The sequence below is a fragment of the Drosophila guanche genome, unplaced genomic scaffold (genome assembly GCF_900245975.1).
Source record: "Drosophila guanche unplaced genomic scaffold, DGUA_6, whole genome shotgun sequence".
Taxonomy (NCBI): Eukaryota; Metazoa; Arthropoda; class Insecta; order Diptera; family Drosophilidae; genus Drosophila; species Drosophila guanche.
Window position 1 is genome coordinate 9,161,467 of NW_022995744.1, and position 17,354 is coordinate 9,178,820.

Below are 17,354 nucleotides of genomic sequence, written 5' to 3' on the forward strand. Positions count from 1 at the left end.
AGAAAGGTCAACGAGAATGATTTATGACAAGGCCAACGGTGCGTGGAGCATCTCTCAATTGCAACCAGTCAGAGTCTGTGGGGTGCCACATGTTGCAACAGCCAGCCAACAAAAAAAGAAGCCACGACCAAGTAGAAAAACAAGAAGCCGCGCCAAGTGAAGTAATCGAACGGGTTAAAAGCGCAATCGGAACGTGACTTAGCCGTGGCCAGTGGCCAGCAAACACATCGAAAAAAATTGATCAAATTAAAGGTAACAGAGACAACTTTTTCCTCCGCCTTTTTGGCCAAATTGCAGCCAAGTGTGTAGTGCAGTCGAACGCCTAATGGCCTCTGTGTGTGTGCCACTGGAAACTCCATTTCGGAGCAGCTGCAAAACGCGACTCACCTCGCTCGACTCACGCCGTTTGCTTTGCTTGCCTTCAAATTGCCACCGCTGCTGTCCTTCAATTGCAGCTACGCCCTGGCCCCAAAATAAAACAACAACTGAGAGAACTTGCAGCTTAAACAGAACTGCGAATACCCTATACAAGTCTGCGCAAATGGATAAAAAGAGAGCGAACGCCTGCTAGGCTGAAATGCTCAGATATACAACACCTTTGGGGCCTTTAAAAAATGTTTGAAATGCTTTGGCTAGTACAAAGTTTCATAGCTAATATTCCCATCATTAAGGTAGAGTATGCAGAGAGAAATAAGTACTCGTTTATACAAAAAGAAAAACATTTTGCACCTCGAAGGTTAAGCCGCGCAAAATGAACGCCCAAAGAAACGCCAAGGGAGAACAATAAAAAGACAACAAAAAAAAAGACTGCGACTTCGACTTCATAGCTGTCTGTCTTCTGTCTTCTGTCTGTTGTCTGTTGTCTGTGCAACGGAGCTTGAGAAGGTATGTAATTTAAATGTATTATTTATACTTCCACATGGTACACATCTCGCAAGAGGTTCAAGAATTAAACACAGAATTTGCAGTTGCAGAAGATGTCTTCAGAAATTCGCTATTAAAACTTGATTAAGGCCACATGCGAGATAAATGTTTCCACATGGGAAACTGGTTCTCCAATCTGCAATTATTTTGGTCATCATTTAGTTACAACTAATGTTCTAACCTTCAATGAAAATGAACCAAGAAATTCAATTCAGTTGCTGCAAAATGACCTTAAATGAGCAGAAATCTTTCAGCTAAATCTTTCAGAATCATGCGGATGCCAATAACTTGTCATTCTTTACTTATTTTATTGTTTGTTTTATGTTTTTTGCTCTTTTGTGTTGCTGCTCAACTTTCGTTATCTTTGTTCACGCCAGACCCCAGTTTCAATTTGTTCTACAAAAGCCGAAAAAAAATTCACTCTGTGACTTGTATTTGTTGTGAAACTGGTTATTTTGTTGGCATTTACTGGAACATATTTTTAATATTTGTCTAATTGAAAGACGGCAGTGGTCTTTGCAGTTTGAAGCGTCTTCCCAGCACACTACTCACCGAAGTGATCGAGCTTCAAACAGCTTCAAATTCCTTCATAATAAAATGGGGAAAAATAATAGAGATACATTTAAAAAGCAGCTTAAAAAGTGCTCAAAATAAATGCAGAAATTATTGTACCTCTTGTGCATAAATAATATTATTAAATAAATAAATAAATGTTCCATTTTTCTGCAAATCTAACTCATTGTTTTCCTAACCAACTGCTAAATTGTAATGAAATCGAATTGCATCAACGCTTAGTAATTAAAGACATTTAATACATTAGATTAAGAAATGGTTAAATTGCCTTGTCAATTAAATTAAGTTGAAGCAATAAATAGACGCGAAATACGAACGCCCTCACCCTGTCCCGAGCGCAGAAACGGAAACGGAAGCGCCGCCACGGCACTGGCTGTGGGGTTTTTTACACGGTATTCAGGGCATGACCTGTGAGCTGTAATGAATGCTTATCACGAATTGGAAACTAATTTTAAATTATAACAAGGCTCGCAATTGAATTTTCCATGTGTTTACATGATTCATTTATTTATTAATTTTCTTGGATAATACTTAGGTATCCCTTTGGTCTAAACATCGTCGCAGGCTTTAATTTTCCAAGGCTGGTATGGGGTTATACGAGCCAACACCTTGCAGAGACGAAAACCTCAGCGCAGGAAAGACACCGCCCGCGGCGTGTCCCAGCGTCCGCCATTTGCATCACAATTTAATTTATGCTAAACGCGTCCGCCGTCTTTGCATTTAATTGTGAAATTAAATTTGATGCGACTAATGTTGACACAACATGCGATTAGTGTGGTGTGGCCCGTGCACGGCATATCCTTGTGGTTTGCCCCTTGGGTGCGCTTCGATGTGGAGGAAGAGGCAGCGATTGGCCTCGGCCAATCGACTTGCATTTGCCAAATTATCATAGTCGATAATACTTGCAATATTCGATGGCAGGCGGCGATGTCAACGTGGACAGGCAGGCACCCAACATAAACAATAATTAAATGTAGCCAAATTAAATTTTACACAAAAGCAGAAACCCAAAGTGACAGCTGGGCGGGCACTTTCCGAAGAGCCACCTCAACCTCAACCTCAGTCTCAGTCTCTGTGTCTCTCGGCCTCCCAGGACTTTGAAATGTCTGCATAATTATGTGGTGCATGTGGGTGGTGGTCGGGTTGGGTCTGTCGTGGCTGATAATATGCAGTTTAATTACAGAACACCAATGCCCACAAACAACAATAATAAGGGGCACAAGTGCAAGGGTTCAAGGAGTCGTTGCTGCAATACTCTATATCAAAGTTTGAAATCTTTCAAGGAAAATTAGTTTCAATCTGCTATAAGCACTCCTACCCTTCGTAGCTAAGCTGCTCTGTGAGAGAGACATTCCTTTAACTCGGCTCAACACAAATAAAAGAGTATCTCATGGATTTGTCGTACATTTTCTTGCATAAATTCAAATTAGATTGAACTCTGCCCAGAGGAAATGGCAAACCCCAACCCAGGTGGAAAGGGGCCACGCATCACTTTTAATTTTCCATTCAAGACAATGTTCCTTCGTGGTCCTGTCAGGTGCATAACTGTATTATAGCCACACATGTACATGGGTATGTGTATATGTGCACATTCGCTGTTTATTGGCATCCATTAGATAATGGAATTTATGTGAAACATTTGTACGGCTTCGCTTGGGACTTCAAAGGGTTATTGTGTCACTTTGTCCAGTTAGTTGTGATTAGGCAAGTCTGATAAGAGCGGAGGATTACTTTGGGAGGGAGAGTAAGCTTTAAAATATAGTTGGAAGAGAGAAAACACACTTTTAACTCTTCATTTTATTCTATTTGCAGGAGAACAGTTCAAAAATATATTCATGAATATGGGTTCGTGTTCCTGTTTCATTGCCACGTTCCACACACTTGGTGCATCTCAGATAATTGCCAGTGGAAACGTTTTTTTAGCTGCACGACTGAGCAAAGTGAGGAACAATTAGAAAACTTTTATTAAATTTCCTTTGCAAATTGATGTGCCACAATCAAAATAACGAGAATATTGAATATCTGTTTCTATAATATCAAATAAAATTGCTCCTCGGCAGAGACTTGCATAATTTTAATTAAACTCATATTTATGTCATTCATTTGCGTTTTTCATTCCAACAAAACTCCATACATCCCAGAGACAGCGGGGAATTGTTGACCAGCAGAAATATTATTTTTCAGTCGAGTCCCATCCGTATTAATTACAATTGTTTCTCGCTCTCTCTCTCTTATTGTATTTTTTGTTTTATTTTCACTGTCCACTGTTGACTTTTTGTGTTAATTAGTGTAAATATATGAATGCCGGAGATGATTGCCCCGCCTTTTTGCCTCTCTATTGAAGTGGCAGCGAGTTGAATTGGCAGCTGGTCGAGAGGAAGACCAGCAACAAAAGACCCAAACAGAGTATCAAATGGTGAGTTTTCCCTGACAGTCAGGAGTATCATTTATAAATGGGACGTGTGTGCGCTCTATGCGTAGTGAATGATAATTAAACAAAAACTTTATAATTAACAAATATGACAAATTGACAGCTGATTGGGGGATGTCATCCTTTTGCCTTTTTTTCACAAATGCAAGTTTCAATGGGGTTTTTTTTTTGTATTTATGCAACTGCTGACAGTCGATTAATTTATTAATATTTAGTAGCTTCACTTTGAATAAACATTCAGCCGTAGGTTCGTTAATTTATTGGGGGAAAAGTTTAAATATGTATGCCAATAATATTGAGTGATGAAATAGTGGAGACGGAACAAATAAAACGCTTCTGTAGCTTCCTTCTAGAGTTTTTCTCAAAGAGGAAATATTCTTACAAAAAATGATGGCTTAAAATAAAAATATTATGAAGGAATTTAGAGGCAGAACATCGCTACAAAATTCCGAAATGAAACCCGAGTATTCCCACAATCTAATTTCGAATTTCGCGCCACGTATGCCCCCGCAGCGAGGTGGGTGGCTGATTTTACGAGCAACTCGGAGAAATTTGTATGCAAGAGACAAAAAACCAGTTGAAATTACAATTTGGCAAATAAAATAAAAAACGTGTAAGGGCATAAAATAAATTATTGCATCGATGGAACAAAAGCACCGAATGCGCGGCGAAGTAAGGCGTAAAAAATATCAAAAATTAAAACAAAGGCAAATAAAAAGAATAAGTACTCTACAGTCAATCAATCATAGAACAAAGCAAAGTTCTACGAAGTCAGATCATTGATCGATCATTCGTAACTCTTAGTTCGAGTGCTCAAAATCATGATGATTGTGTGGGGCTTTTCCCTAATTCCTGTATACTTTGGTTAGAGTATTCCAAGCTGCGACTTGCCTCTGTGGTTATGACAATGCCTAACATTTTATTTACGTCTTCGATCTGTCTGATCTTAGGTACTTCAACGTCTGGCGAGCGGGCAAAAAGAGTCACTTCAATTTCGCAGCAGCAGCAGTGATTTGAATATACATATATCTACCAGTTAGGAGCTTTTGTACGGATCAATACGAGTACGAGTATATATATGTGCGCAGTGTTAATAACGTGGTCGACCCGACAGTTTGGGCTTAATCGGTGCACGGTGGCTCAATACACGACAAGTACACAATACACACCGGAAAACCATATGGTTTATGGTCGGATTATCTAGGGCCAGTCGCGCCGGGTGACCCCTAGGGGCTGGTGACCCAGACCCATTGCTTGTCGCACTTAAAACGGTTAGTGCGCGATCCGTTCGAGGTAGTGCAATTAAGAACTCCAATCGCAATGGTTCTCTGGCTGGGACTGTGTCTTCTCCTCGTCGCTCTATCCCTCTATCTGCTGTACGCGTTCGAGCGCCAGACGAGGATCGATCGCCTCACCCGTAACTGGCCAGCTCCACCCTCCCTGCCCATCATCGGCCACCTGCACATACTGGCAAAGCTTGTCGGGCCGCATCCCTTTCGCAGGGCCACGGAGCTCGTGAATACCCATCTGAAGGATCATCGGGGCAAGCTATGGCTGGGCACAAAGCTCTATCTGGTGGACTGCAACCCCAAGGACATCCAAGCGCTGAGCAGTGCCCAACAGATGCTGCAGAAGACCACCGACTACAAGGTGTTTGAGAACTGGCTCTGCGAGGGCCTCTTCACCGCCAACGTGGACAAGTGGACGCACCGCCGCAAGACCGTCGCGCCCGCCTTCAACTACACAATGATTAAGCAGTTCATGGAGGTGTTTGAGCGACAGGCACGCATCCTGCTGCCCCGCGTTGCCGAGTATGCAGAGTCCGGGGAGACTCTCGACTTTCTCCATCTGATAAGCTGCTACACCTTGGATGTTATATGTGAGACGGCCCTGGGTGTATCGGTGGATGCTCAATCGGGCAAGAGATCGTCCTACCTTGAAGCGGTTAGGGAGTGAGTGTAGAAACACCCTGGATCCCTTTCTGTTTATTAATCCCTTACTTTGCAGGATCCTGCACGTCATAGACTATCGCTTGAAGAACCTCTTCTACCGCAATTCCTTCATCTACCGCAGGACCGCGCTGTTCAAGCGCGAACAGGAGCTGCTCAAGACCCTACACGGCTTCACCGAGGGCATTGTCCAGGAGCGCCAGACGCAGTTCAATTTGGATGAGATAAATCGGAATACAATGAGCAGCAAGAACGCCGAAGTGGATCGTCCGGTTCTCTCCTTCCTGGATACGCTGCTGCAGGCCAAGACGCCCGAGGGTCTGCCGCTGTCCGTGAAGGAAATCCGCGAGGAGGTGGACACAATTATATTCGGTGGCTTCGATCTGACAGCCACCGCGCTGAAGTTTCTCATGTACAACATGACGATGCACACGGACTACCAGCAGCAGTGCCGCGAAGAGATTTGGCAGATCTGTGGCAAGGACACCAGCGAACCCATCACCATAGAGCAAGTACGGCAAATGGAGTTTCTCGAGTGGTGCCTGAAGGAGTCGCTGCGAATGTATCCCCCAGCGCCAATGCTGACACGAAAGGCCACAGCCAATTGTCAGATCAGTGAGTAGAGTAATCCCCAGACACGGCTCTTCCCTCTCCTAAATCACCAGATTCTTCTTCCAGATGATTTCTTCATACCCAAGGGCAACGACGTGCTCATCTCGCCCATGTACATGGGCCGCTGCAAGGACTTCTTCCCCGATCCACTCGTCTTCAAGCCTGAACGCTGGGCCCGCGGTGCCGAGCACAAGATCGAGGCCACCACCTTCATACCCTTCATGACGGGCGCTCGCAGCTGTATGGGCCAGCGCTATGCCATGGCCATGATCAAGATGGTCATGGCCCATCTGCTAAGGAGCTACGTATTCGAGCCATTGGGCGAGCGACAGGTGAAGATGAAGCTCACTTTTGTGGTCACCCTGCACACGGTGGAACCCTACTACTGTCGCGTTAGGGCCGTCGAGTAGGAACGATTTGTTCCTTGTTCTTCTATGAATATAACTTAGAAAATAGTGTAACAAAAAAGCCGTCTTTAGGAGTAGTTTTAACCTCGATTGAGGTTTGCTATTGGTTGAAAGGAGTAATCATAGTCATTAAAGTCATTAAAGTAGATTCTTAAATGTTGATTTGTTAGAAGAAAAAAAGGAGGATTTGAGGATTTCTCTCTCTCTATTCCAGTGTGGCTTAGCAGTAAAATTGAAGAGAGCTCTCCCTCTCTCTTTTGCTTTTGCAGACCCATAAGATGAACTAATAGGACACAAAAAAATTCAAGAAAATGCTAACATATTCTGCAGTTAACTGCAGTTTAAGCTTTCCAACTTCTCCAAATGTTTCCCCTGATAATCCCCCATTAACCCTGGCCCTGTAACTCTTGCTACAGTACCATATCAATGCGTTTTACTCGATTCTATTCAAATTGGTTGCATACTTCGTGACGCAGGCATAACATTTCCGTTTTTAATGACGCGCTCATGTCGTGGGATATCCACAAAAGAAATTCTGTACAATTTGGATATATGTTCTCCCTGCCTGGCTTTTTTATTTGTGAAAGGCGCGTTCGTCTAGAAAATAATTTCTGGCTGGCGCGTTGATTTTTATTGTGCCAGCGGAAAATCAGCAAACATTTCCTGGCGCTGTAATAAATAAAAATACATAAAGCGCGCCACCAAACCGTCGCCAGTCGCTCAGTCACTCACTCAGTCAGACCTGCCCCGGAATGGGGCATACAACATACTCGCTTCCTACCCGCATCCTCATCATCATCGTTGCCATATTCCGGTGAAAATTATGAGCGTTGCCTGCTTATTATTACCAAGTAGCAGGGAGAGGAGTTCAGAGGAGCGGAGCATATAAAATGCAATTTATTTAAATAAAAATCAAGTTTAATTCGCAGTGTCGTAAATTTTTCTTTTCTTTTTTGTATACATATATATTTTTCCCCGTTCTGTTGAGTTTTGTTCGTCCTGGGCATTGAATTTCACGCTTTTGTTAACAAGCCCATAAAAGTTCATTCTATCTGGGAAAACCGATATGACATGGCGCTCTGGGCTCTCGGAGTGGAACAGGACGTTTCCAATGGTCGATGGCTTGGATGGGGTTGGAGTTCGAAGATTGTTGAACTCTCTGGCTGATGGGTGGAAGGGTGGTCGGATGGGTTCAATGATGGCTTGATTGAAGGCAATGACGGGCAAGGGAGATTTCCGGAACGCTTTCGAAACAGATTTGAGGCCAATTTTGCTTAGGGTTTAAAGTGAAGATAAAGATATAGATTTTAAACGCTCTCCAAATATTTAAAGCTAAAACCTACAAAAAATTACAAATGCTGCATCTTAATTAAAAAATCATAAAAATATAAAAATGAGTTAATATAAACAAATAATGGCGAGACCTTTTATGACCCACCAACACCCACAATCTGAACCCTTTCCAAATCCATCTTGAAATTAAAATATGCGCCTTAGGAGCATGTTTTTCGGGCGAATTTTTGAGTGCTTGGCCGAAAAGTTTTACGATCATTTTATTGGCATTGGCAGGACCGAGTCCCATCTGGGAACTTTAACCCTTCCTTGGGCCCATAACTTAATTATCCATATGAATCCGGGAAGGTTTTACTGCCTTTCGCAAACTCCACTGCAGCCCGGCGGCATTAATTATGATGAGTACTTGGTGCGTCGTCGTCGTCGCTTCTTTTAGTGTTCAGCTGTCATATTTTTATTTATCTTAATTTTCAAATCTTCACGGTGGTGTGTGTCGGCGGTGTCCCTTTCGGAGAGGATTTGTGTGGGTGTCGTTGCTCATTAAAATGATGTAAAATCCACGACCAGGTCCAGAGTTGATGTTAATATTTTATTGTTGCTGACTGGGCGCAACATTCATTCAGACAATTTTATGTCCCACCATACCGTACATCACGCCTAAGTTTATTGTCTCGCATAATTCACGGTATGTACGCCTGGGGCGAGGCTCGGGTAACATAATTATTATGGAAATGCCTAGAAATGTTATGCTTTCGTATGTTTCGGCTTATAAATTCGTTGTTTTTAATGGTTTACATGTAAGTGGACTCGAGAGGAGCATGGGCGTGGTACAGTAATTGCAGTAGTAGAGAGCACAACTAATGAAGAGAGGACACTTCCCTCCCACTCGCACTCAGCTACCCACAAGCTTCTGACTACCACTCTCTCTTACAATCTCCGCTCTCCCCAGCAACGCAAAAGCTTCTTACTGCCCCTCTCTCCCACGAGCATCGCTCTCCCCAGCGCAGGTAGAAATGAAACAGAATAAACGGTAAAGATAACGGGGACAGCAGTGCAATTGGGGAAAGGGAGAGCAGCTTTAACTATGAATCTGTAATTTGGACGCAGTTCATAGACAGAGCACACATCCCTCTCACTCGCACTAAGCCACCCACAAGGTTCTGATTTCCTCGCTCTCTTGCATTCTGGCATTCTCTCGCCAGAGGTAATAAGTAAAGCAAAGGAAAGAAAATCAAAGCGAAGCAGAAAAATTATGTACAGCCAAAAAAAAATACATTGAGCTACACTGAGAATAATTTCGCTGTCAATTAATGCACATCTAAATACTGGCCTTCTTGGACTTACAATACTTTTCTAAAGACCAATAAACTGCACATTTTTGGGGCTTTAACCCGGAGACCGCAGCCTCCAGAGATGCTGCGCGACCGAATGTGGTTCTCCCCAACTCGCATTCAGGCCAATGCACATATCCCAATGTTGACTCGTGGGTTCCTGTCCCCCCATCTTATCGAAAATAAATGCAAGCTGTCCGCCCCTCTCCTCATCGTGCGGTTAGGTGCGGTGAATCCTGGTGGGTTGTCCTCTGGTGTGATGAGTGGTGGGGTGGCGGAGACTTTGAAGTAATCGTCGCCAGGGACGTTGCCTTACGGCTAAGCCTCATTTGCGGTTGAATTGTGTCGCAGGGCGGCAGCTGAAAGTCGATTATGTCAATATTGTCGTGCGGGACCCAACGGGCTAATGGCTAATGGACGGGTCGGTATGGGGGGAATCACGGGCACGGGATGAGAAATGTTTGCGATAAGCTGCGGACAACCGCTGGCTGCCCTTAGATAGCCACAACTCATATGCTAATTAGGGTGACATAGTTGGTACCTTTAAGGAGTCTTGGAGTCGCCCACCGAAAACTCTTATGACGGAGAGCCTTTCCCTCCCCGAGGCTCGACCATCCACCCACCCATATGGCAAAAGCAGAGGAAATAACAATACGTCCATAAACCAACTGTAGAAACACGCACATAAAAATCAGTTGGAATACATTTAGGAATCGAATTACATTAAAGGGGTGGCTGCCTGCAGAACGGATCGGAACGGAGTATAAAAAGGAGTAGCTGCTGAGCCATTTTACACATTAAAAACGCATAAAAATCGGCAAAAAAAAAAAAGAAACAGGAAGAACAAGCTACATATAAAGTGGCCATGAACATAAAAACCAAGTTGGGATTTTGGGGCGATTCGGGCGGGGGTTCTGCACAACAAAACCCAATTGAAGCAATCAATTAAAATTGATGAACGAAATTGAATCACGTGTTACAATTCTGTGCATCGAGTTACAACGCGAAAGTGTGTGATTGGAAATAGATTGAAGGAAGTAATAAAGTTCCCATAAAAGTGTACAAAGTGTTTAGATACTCCACAACAAAATACACTAAACCTTAAAGAGAGTTTAAAAAAGCTTTTCAAAAAGGAAAAACGTGGACTTACCCCTGAGAATGTCAACTGCAAGATGCCGGAAAGGTTTCCAAATCGAAATGCAAAACAGAACCGTTTTGCTAATGTAATTAACCAGTCTGCAAAGAAAATGCACAGCGAAAGGAAATTAGTAAGAAAACAGAGCAATGTAAAAAATGCAAAGAATATGCAAGAAAAAAAGGGGTAAATGGGTAAAGGCAAAGTGAGGAAAGAAATTACAAACTGTTGCTGCAAAATGTCAACGTAAACCTTTTATGCACCAAAAGAGACGGGGACCTGAGCGCAGCTGTCCTGCCCAGAAGGAGGTGGCTAATTACACTGCACAGCAAGCAACAGAAAATGAAACAGAAACTGCTGGTGCCGAAATTGCAGATACTCTTTCTCATTTTCCCTTTATATCAAAGAGCAAAACTAGTTAAAGAAAAATAAGAGCAGTGTTGATGCTTTTGCTTGCCACTTGCCATTTGCTTGGCTAAATGAAAATACCCTTGCGGAGAGTGTGCAAGGGAAAACCAAAAAATTAAATGCAGTCCTAAGGGGGCGACCCGAAGCTGGCCAGAGCGAAGTTTGTTTTGCTGAAGACATTAAACAGAAGCCAACGCGGGGCATTCCAGGCACGTAACAGACACAAAAGAGTAATACGGAATTAATTAAAACAAAAATTGCTTAAGAAATTGTATTTTATCTATATTATTGCAGTGCATGTGGATGGGCGCCACGGGACCCCAGTGCATGTCGAAGACTGTCAGCGGCACATGAGGCAGAAGCGGCAGCAGGAGCCACAGCCACAGCCACAGAAAGACCAGCAAACATTTCTGTAAAGTTTCGTTTGCATAAAGTTTTGTTTTGTTCAAATAACATAAAAAAAAACAAACATTGCTACATGGCAGCAGCCACTTAAATGTAACAGGCAAAAGTTCAAAACCCAAACTTTAGCCTCCCACACTGCACAGCACGGAACAGTGATGGGCGCGTGAAGGAAGTGCACATAATTGTGGCTAATAGTGCATCCGCAAGGGTTCTTCGTAAGTTACGTAGTAGCTTTCTTGCTGGCTTACCTTAATAATATTTCACTTTCGTCTTCACTTCGCAACTTCACTGACAAATCACTAATTTTAGTAACACACTTTATGTTAGTACCGATCTATGCGCCCGTGCGCAGCGCGTGCCACGTTGTCTTCTCTTTTTCCAAATAGCAACACTGTTGCGCTCTCCATATCAAACATCGCCCATGTCGTGTACTTCTGCGCGGGTGTGTGTATGTGTCTGTGGTCATGGTGGCGTAAGTCAAACAAACGAAAAGTTGTGCTCCATAACTGCCTGAGGTGCCGCTCTCTCCCACACTCTCTCACTCTCTCTGGAAGTCCAGCAGCACTTGTGCGGATGCTTAGGATGACGCCTGCCCTTTCCCCTGCTGCCCAATGCATGGAGTGGGAGAGCGCCCTGCATGGGTGCGTGCATTGTGAGATCATACGGTTCTTCTTTGCGTCACCTTCCCGATATGAACAAAGTGCAATTCGAACTTTAAAGTGGGGGGAGACAAAACATTGTTGCTCTCTGCGGCTGTTGTGTGTGTAAGCAACATACTCTGCGGTTAGAGGGAGACGGAAATGGGTTGAAAGAAGGCTTATCAGACTCAAAAATCTGCCCGTACCATTGGATTCATTGTTTTTGGCAAATGGAACTAGGAGTTACAAAGTATGAGCAATAATTCAAAGAGTTGAAGTGATTCAAGTGAATTATCATAGAGGTATAGAAAATGGCAGCCATTCCACTTTAGGAATTTTCCACTGGAAATCATCGAATTAACCGCAAAGTGTTTCAGTTGTAAGCCTATTAGGCAGCTAAAAGGCTTGCCTTTGAGAATATACAAGATAAGAGATTCGGCCAGGCCATAATTGGATATAAAACGAAAAGGAGTTGCCATTTTAATTACTCAAAAAGAGAACGCAGCCCAGTGCGGATAGAGGAGCTATTAAAAGGGAGAAATCAGTTAAAGTAAAATCAACTCAAACCAAAACCCATCTCCGGTATCAAAACAATGCAGGGTGGTGGGGTGGAGACGCCAAATAAAGATACAAATAACAATAAAAAAAATCTCAGAATCCGTCTGTCTGTCAGATTTCAAGCTCAACTAATGAGTGACCAAGCATAAACAAAAATGGGGGAGAAAAAAAAGAAATGAGAAAAGGAATTTCGACTTAAGTCCATTGCCATGGACGAGCACCTTGCCGAGGGGCCGCACCGTCGCCCACGGACAGACGGTTGAATGTCTCAAGTCAAGCGGGTCCCTCGGCCAACACTTATTTTAATGAGAAATTCTAATTTCACCAATAATACAAAAGCCCCACGACGACTACGACGACAGCCAGGAAAAATGCGCACAGAAGAAAAAGAAGAACAAATAGTAGAGTGAAATGTGGCTAAAGATATTTTTGCTTTTCTTGGCAAAAAGGAACTCTCGCCGAGCTCTGGGCTCTGATTGCTTTCTGCCACTCGTCCGTGACGAAAACAAAAGAGGCCAAAGTCACCCAAGTCTTTTTCCCCTATCGCCAAAATGGGGAAAGCAGGAAAAAATACGAATTGCCTGCATAAAAATATCTTGAGTATTTGCTAGTAGTCTGCAATTAAATGGGGGGCTGGGCTTCTGATGTGTCCTCTCTCTGTTTTTTTTTGGGGGAGAAACGGAGCTTAGCAATAATAATTACAGTAAGTATGAGCCTGGGGGCCCACGGCTGAAGTGTTGCCAGGGCAAAAGTTCTTCTCTGGGCAAAGAAAAGGCGAAGATGAAGGTTTGGCAGTGGATATGCAAAAAAATATGTTGCGAAAAAGCTAAGCCGCACTGGGAGAGAAAGAGCTGGATGATTCCTCCTCATATTCAGTGAGTTCCATGTGCATAATTATTTTCAAAACCCGTATCCTAATTTCCCATGAACCCATTCAAACCAAAATCCAAAATCAAATATGACAAAACCAAAAGACAAAGCAAATACACCAAAAACCCGGGGGAGTATTCGGAAATAAATTTAACTAATATACAACACAAGAACAGTATTCGCATTGCAATGGCATTGCCCAAACTCCATGCATACATCCCTCTCACCCCGTTTGGAATGTGTTCCGCAATAATCCAGCCAAGTCGAATTACAGTTACCACCAGAGTTGCAGAGTTAAGGTAACGGTAACGCATGGCAATGTCCATAAAATGACACTGAGTGTCAGTTTCAATTAAACATGTTGACAGCTGTAAGGACAGGACAAAACAGGGCAGAACAGGGCAGGACCCCAACCCCAATCACAGAGATACTCATACAATGGGCCGAAGTTCTCGGGGGTCAGGAGCGCGGTGGTTGATTTTCCCGGCAACTCGAGGCAATTTCGATTTTAATACAGGAAATTCCTGGCATTGTCGCCCAGCCCATAAAGAAAGTCAACGACGACGAAGGAAGAATAAGTTAAAGGAACGTGAAGGAACCACTCATATGACAACTTTATCGAACGGAAAGAACACGGCATGCTGGCCCCATCTTAGAGGACAGGCCAGGATATTCAGTATTTGCATTCCATGCATACGACTTTGATTTTTGTGACAGAGAGAACCCAAGCAACTCGTTGCAACTTTAAGTAATTTTATGTGTACGAGAAGTATTTGTTTTAATTTACATTCAAAATGAACGCTTCGATTCGATTTGATTTCCTTTTGGGCAATTTTCTGCCCAGTCCGCACATTGACAACTTGTCAAACATTCTAATATCCTGGACTGTACTGACTCTGTGTGCATCTGTGCGTGCAATGTCCTGTGCTGGACGTGTGTGCACCTCCATGGGGGAATTTAGTTTAATTAAACTGCACCGTGACGCACGCACAGGGACTAGCAAATACACAAAAAGATCTCACTGTTTGCATATTAATTTCCATGTAAATCTAATTGAAGTTGACATAAATTGGTTATAGCAAAATACATATTATTGAGGGGGTTTTAATGTAATAATTTAATAAGTTTTATAACAACTTTATATCTATACATATTTGGGGACTTGTCTGCCGTATAACCTTGTAGAATTTTATCTGTTAAAAATATTTTAAAACCTTTTCCCATCACTACTTGTAACTTGATAGCTAGTATTGGGTACCACAGCTCTCTGGAAATTTGTATTTTATAGATTTACTATCTGGAATCAGCAGTAATTGATATTTAGATCAGATTTGCCTGCCCAGACATGCCGCGGCCCAACCACAAAAGCCTTGTGACACTTCACCAAGTCGGTCTGTCCCGTTTTTTTCTTCTTTGTAATTTCCAAAGTTAAGAGGGTGGAAAAGTGAAAAGCACTCGATGTCATTTTGACGCCATCGAGCTGTAGTATTTGTCCAAAATATTAGCGTAATGCCTTTGACAAATCAATCGAGTCGGCAGAAGGCTGAGTGCCATTCGCAATCTTCGCACTCACTCAATGGGCGTTGGTCACACCTCGTGCCACAATTATTTGCACAAAAATGTGCGAGCAAGTGAAGAAGAGAACCAAAAACTTGTTGACGCTACGGATCAAAGGCTTTAACAGAAATCATTCAAAAGTGGAATGTTTAAAGTCAACAAAACACGAACGCAAATTGAAATCAATGTTATGCAAAAATCGCGGGAGTCAGAAATGGAATCACATTTGGTGTGTGGCCCATGGTAACCCTTTAGGGGTAACACACCGCGTAATCAAAGCCAATTTATTGTGCCTATTTCATACCAGGACAACACATGGCAACATCCTGAGAGTTGATGCTTCAGTAGGCCAAGATTGGAGCTCCTTTGGGAACACAAATTTACCAAAAAGGTGAAACGAATAAAGTTTGTTTTGCTTTTATGTGAAGCAGGCAAGTTTCATTTCTCAATCAGAGCTACAGAGAGCAGCAGCAAAATAGAAAATACAAATTATAAATAAAACAAAAAATGAATCCCGAAACGGAGCTGGAGTTGCAGCAGCAGCAGCAGCAGCAGCAGGATGAGTCCCTTCCCGATTGTTGCAACCGCAACGGTTGCCTTGTGCGAGAGCTACGGAAATTGGTGCTTTGGTGCGACTGGCCCAAGAGTGTTTTGGCTCTGGCTCTTCTGCACGTATTCATCAATTATGCAGCAAAGACATCGTTGATCTGTGCCGTGATGCTATTGACAATGATGGCACTAACGAGCAGCATTATCTATGATCTATATTTACTCTACAAACAATTTAACGAGGGAGATCCTGTTCAGCCACAGCCTTACATGACGCTTTTTCTTTGCCCAGCGTGGAGCAATACGTTAATCCAAAGCCTCAACATGTGTCTGGCCAAAATACCATTGATAGCTGGTTTGCAGAATCCCTTTTTGGCCTTCACATTGATGAACGCCCTCATGTATATATATTTTGTGGGGAATCTAGTCTCTGGCTCTACTCTGGCTACCTGCGGTAAGTGCTGAATGCCATTTATCCTCTACGCTCATGCTTTATCCGTGGGTGTCCCAGCCTTGTATTTGCTTTTCTCCGTACCGCCGGTCTACGTGTGCATGCACCGCAAAGATAATCGGATGGAAACACGAATGATAGTCAAACAATTTATTGTACGACTGAATGCTGCCGGCGATTTGGCACAGAAGAAGCTTGAGCAACATAAGATGGAAAATCAGAACATCGGGGAAGCTCACAACGATGCCTTGGAGCCACAGGGAAGAGAAAGTTCCACAGAGACGAACCCCAATCAGGAGGCGACCTTTGAATTCAGCGATACCCTAGACTCCATTGAGCTTATCGATACAGAAGAGACGATTCTGCTGAACGATACCGAAGATTCGCTTGTGCCGAACGAGACCTTTGAGCTCAACGATACCCCAGAGACGATTTTGCTAAACGATACCCAAAAGCCGCTTGTGCTAAACGATACCGTAGGACTCTCGTTTGGACTGAACTATACCCAAGAGTCCATTGAGCCTAAAAACTCGCAAGATGCTGCTGGGCTGAACATGACTGAAGAGGTCTTTGTGTCGTCTGAACAGTCCTTTGAGCCGAGGAACACACAAGTTATGTTTGCTGAGACCGCTCAGAAGGACGTCTAAGGAGAAACCAATCAATAATTGTGGGGGACACAACACAACAATTCATTGAACACTTTTTAACAATATAAATTAAACAATATAAAAGCTGTTTCAAATAATTAAAATAAAATACACTTCAGTTAAATGACATGAAAATGCAAGGAAAACAAAAACCAGGAACTCAAACTATCTTTATCAGCCATAAATAAAAAAAATTAAAATTTCAGGCCATAAATTCGCTGCCAAAGTGTCGAAAGCCTTTTCACACATCACTCAACTCCTCTCGGCACAAAATGCACCATGAATAATTTGGCGACACTGCGCTTTTACGGGCCAACAAATTTTCCGCCTCGTCTCCGCAAGGACCAAATGGAAGTCCCATAAAACTTTATTTGAGAGTGTGGGGCGGGGCACACAACTCCATCGATTGCAGTATTCAAATCGTACGCAAAGATGACATTAAAAATTATATTGAAAGTGCCCCGAAAGGAAACCAAACACACACACACACACACCGACGACCATAAAAGATGCTTGGTTTGAGGTAATTAGTTTTTTGGCTCATGTCTGTGCGGATCGTAAAAGATAAGTTTGGGTCGCCCTGCTTACAGCCCCCACCGCCACCCGATCCACGTCC

General features: G+C 43.1%; 3 protein-coding genes across 4 annotated transcripts in view; 2 read left to right on the plus strand and 1 right to left on the minus strand.

Annotated features, from left to right (window-relative positions):
- The window catches only part of LOC117580370, a 54,646-nt gene that overhangs the window by 29,366 nt on the left and 7,926 nt on the right, over positions 1-17,354 (minus strand). Inside the window, exons 1-2 of one of the 2 annotated variants that reach the window (XM_034266900.1) lie at positions 11,717-11,845; positions 10,671-10,756 (exon numbers count right to left, since the gene is read on the minus strand). The gene's annotated coding sequence lies outside the window, so the exon portion shown is untranslated. Of the gene's footprint in view, positions 1-10,670; positions 10,757-11,716; positions 11,846-17,354 lie in introns of those variants that run through there. The other variant, XM_034266899.1, reaches the window with a different exon arrangement.
- On the plus strand, positions 5,088-7,056 carry LOC117580365 (probable cytochrome P450 312a1). The gene is made up of 3 exons (XM_034266894.1): positions 5,088-5,880; positions 5,936-6,492; positions 6,556-7,056. Exons 1-3 carry the CDS (start codon positions 5,249-5,251, stop codon positions 6,897-6,899), a joined length of 1,533 nt encoding a protein of 510 aa, XP_034122785.1. The 5' UTR covers positions 5,088-5,248; the 3' UTR covers positions 6,900-7,056.
- LOC117580369 lies at positions 15,557-16,798 on the plus strand. Its single transcript, XM_034266897.1, has 2 exons — positions 15,557-16,094; positions 16,152-16,798. Exons 1-2 carry the CDS (start codon positions 15,599-15,601, stop codon positions 16,736-16,738), a joined length of 1,083 nt encoding a protein of 360 aa, XP_034122788.1. The 5' UTR covers positions 15,557-15,598; the 3' UTR covers positions 16,739-16,798.

Bases quoted from the DNA above. Each gene is read 5' to 3' on its own strand.
- LOC117580365 (XM_034266894.1), top strand. From the start codon at position 5,249: ATGGTTCTCTGGCTGGGACTGTGTCTTCTCCTCGTCGCTCTATCCCTC. The intron at 5,881-5,935 runs GTGAGTGTAGAA...CTTACTTTGCAG, and splicing joins TACCTTGAAGCGGTTAGGGA to GATCCTGCACGTCATAGACT. The intron at 6,493-6,555 runs GTGAGTAGAGTA...TTCTTCTTCCAG, and splicing joins CACAGCCAATTGTCAGATCA to ATGATTTCTTCATACCCAAG.
- LOC117580369 (XM_034266897.1), top strand. From the start codon at position 15,599: ATGAATCCCGAAACGGAGCTGGAGTTGCAGCAGCAGCAGCAGCAGCAG. The intron at 16,095-16,151 runs GTAAGTGCTGAA...TGGGTGTCCCAG, and splicing joins CTCTACTCTGGCTACCTGCG to CCTTGTATTTGCTTTTCTCC.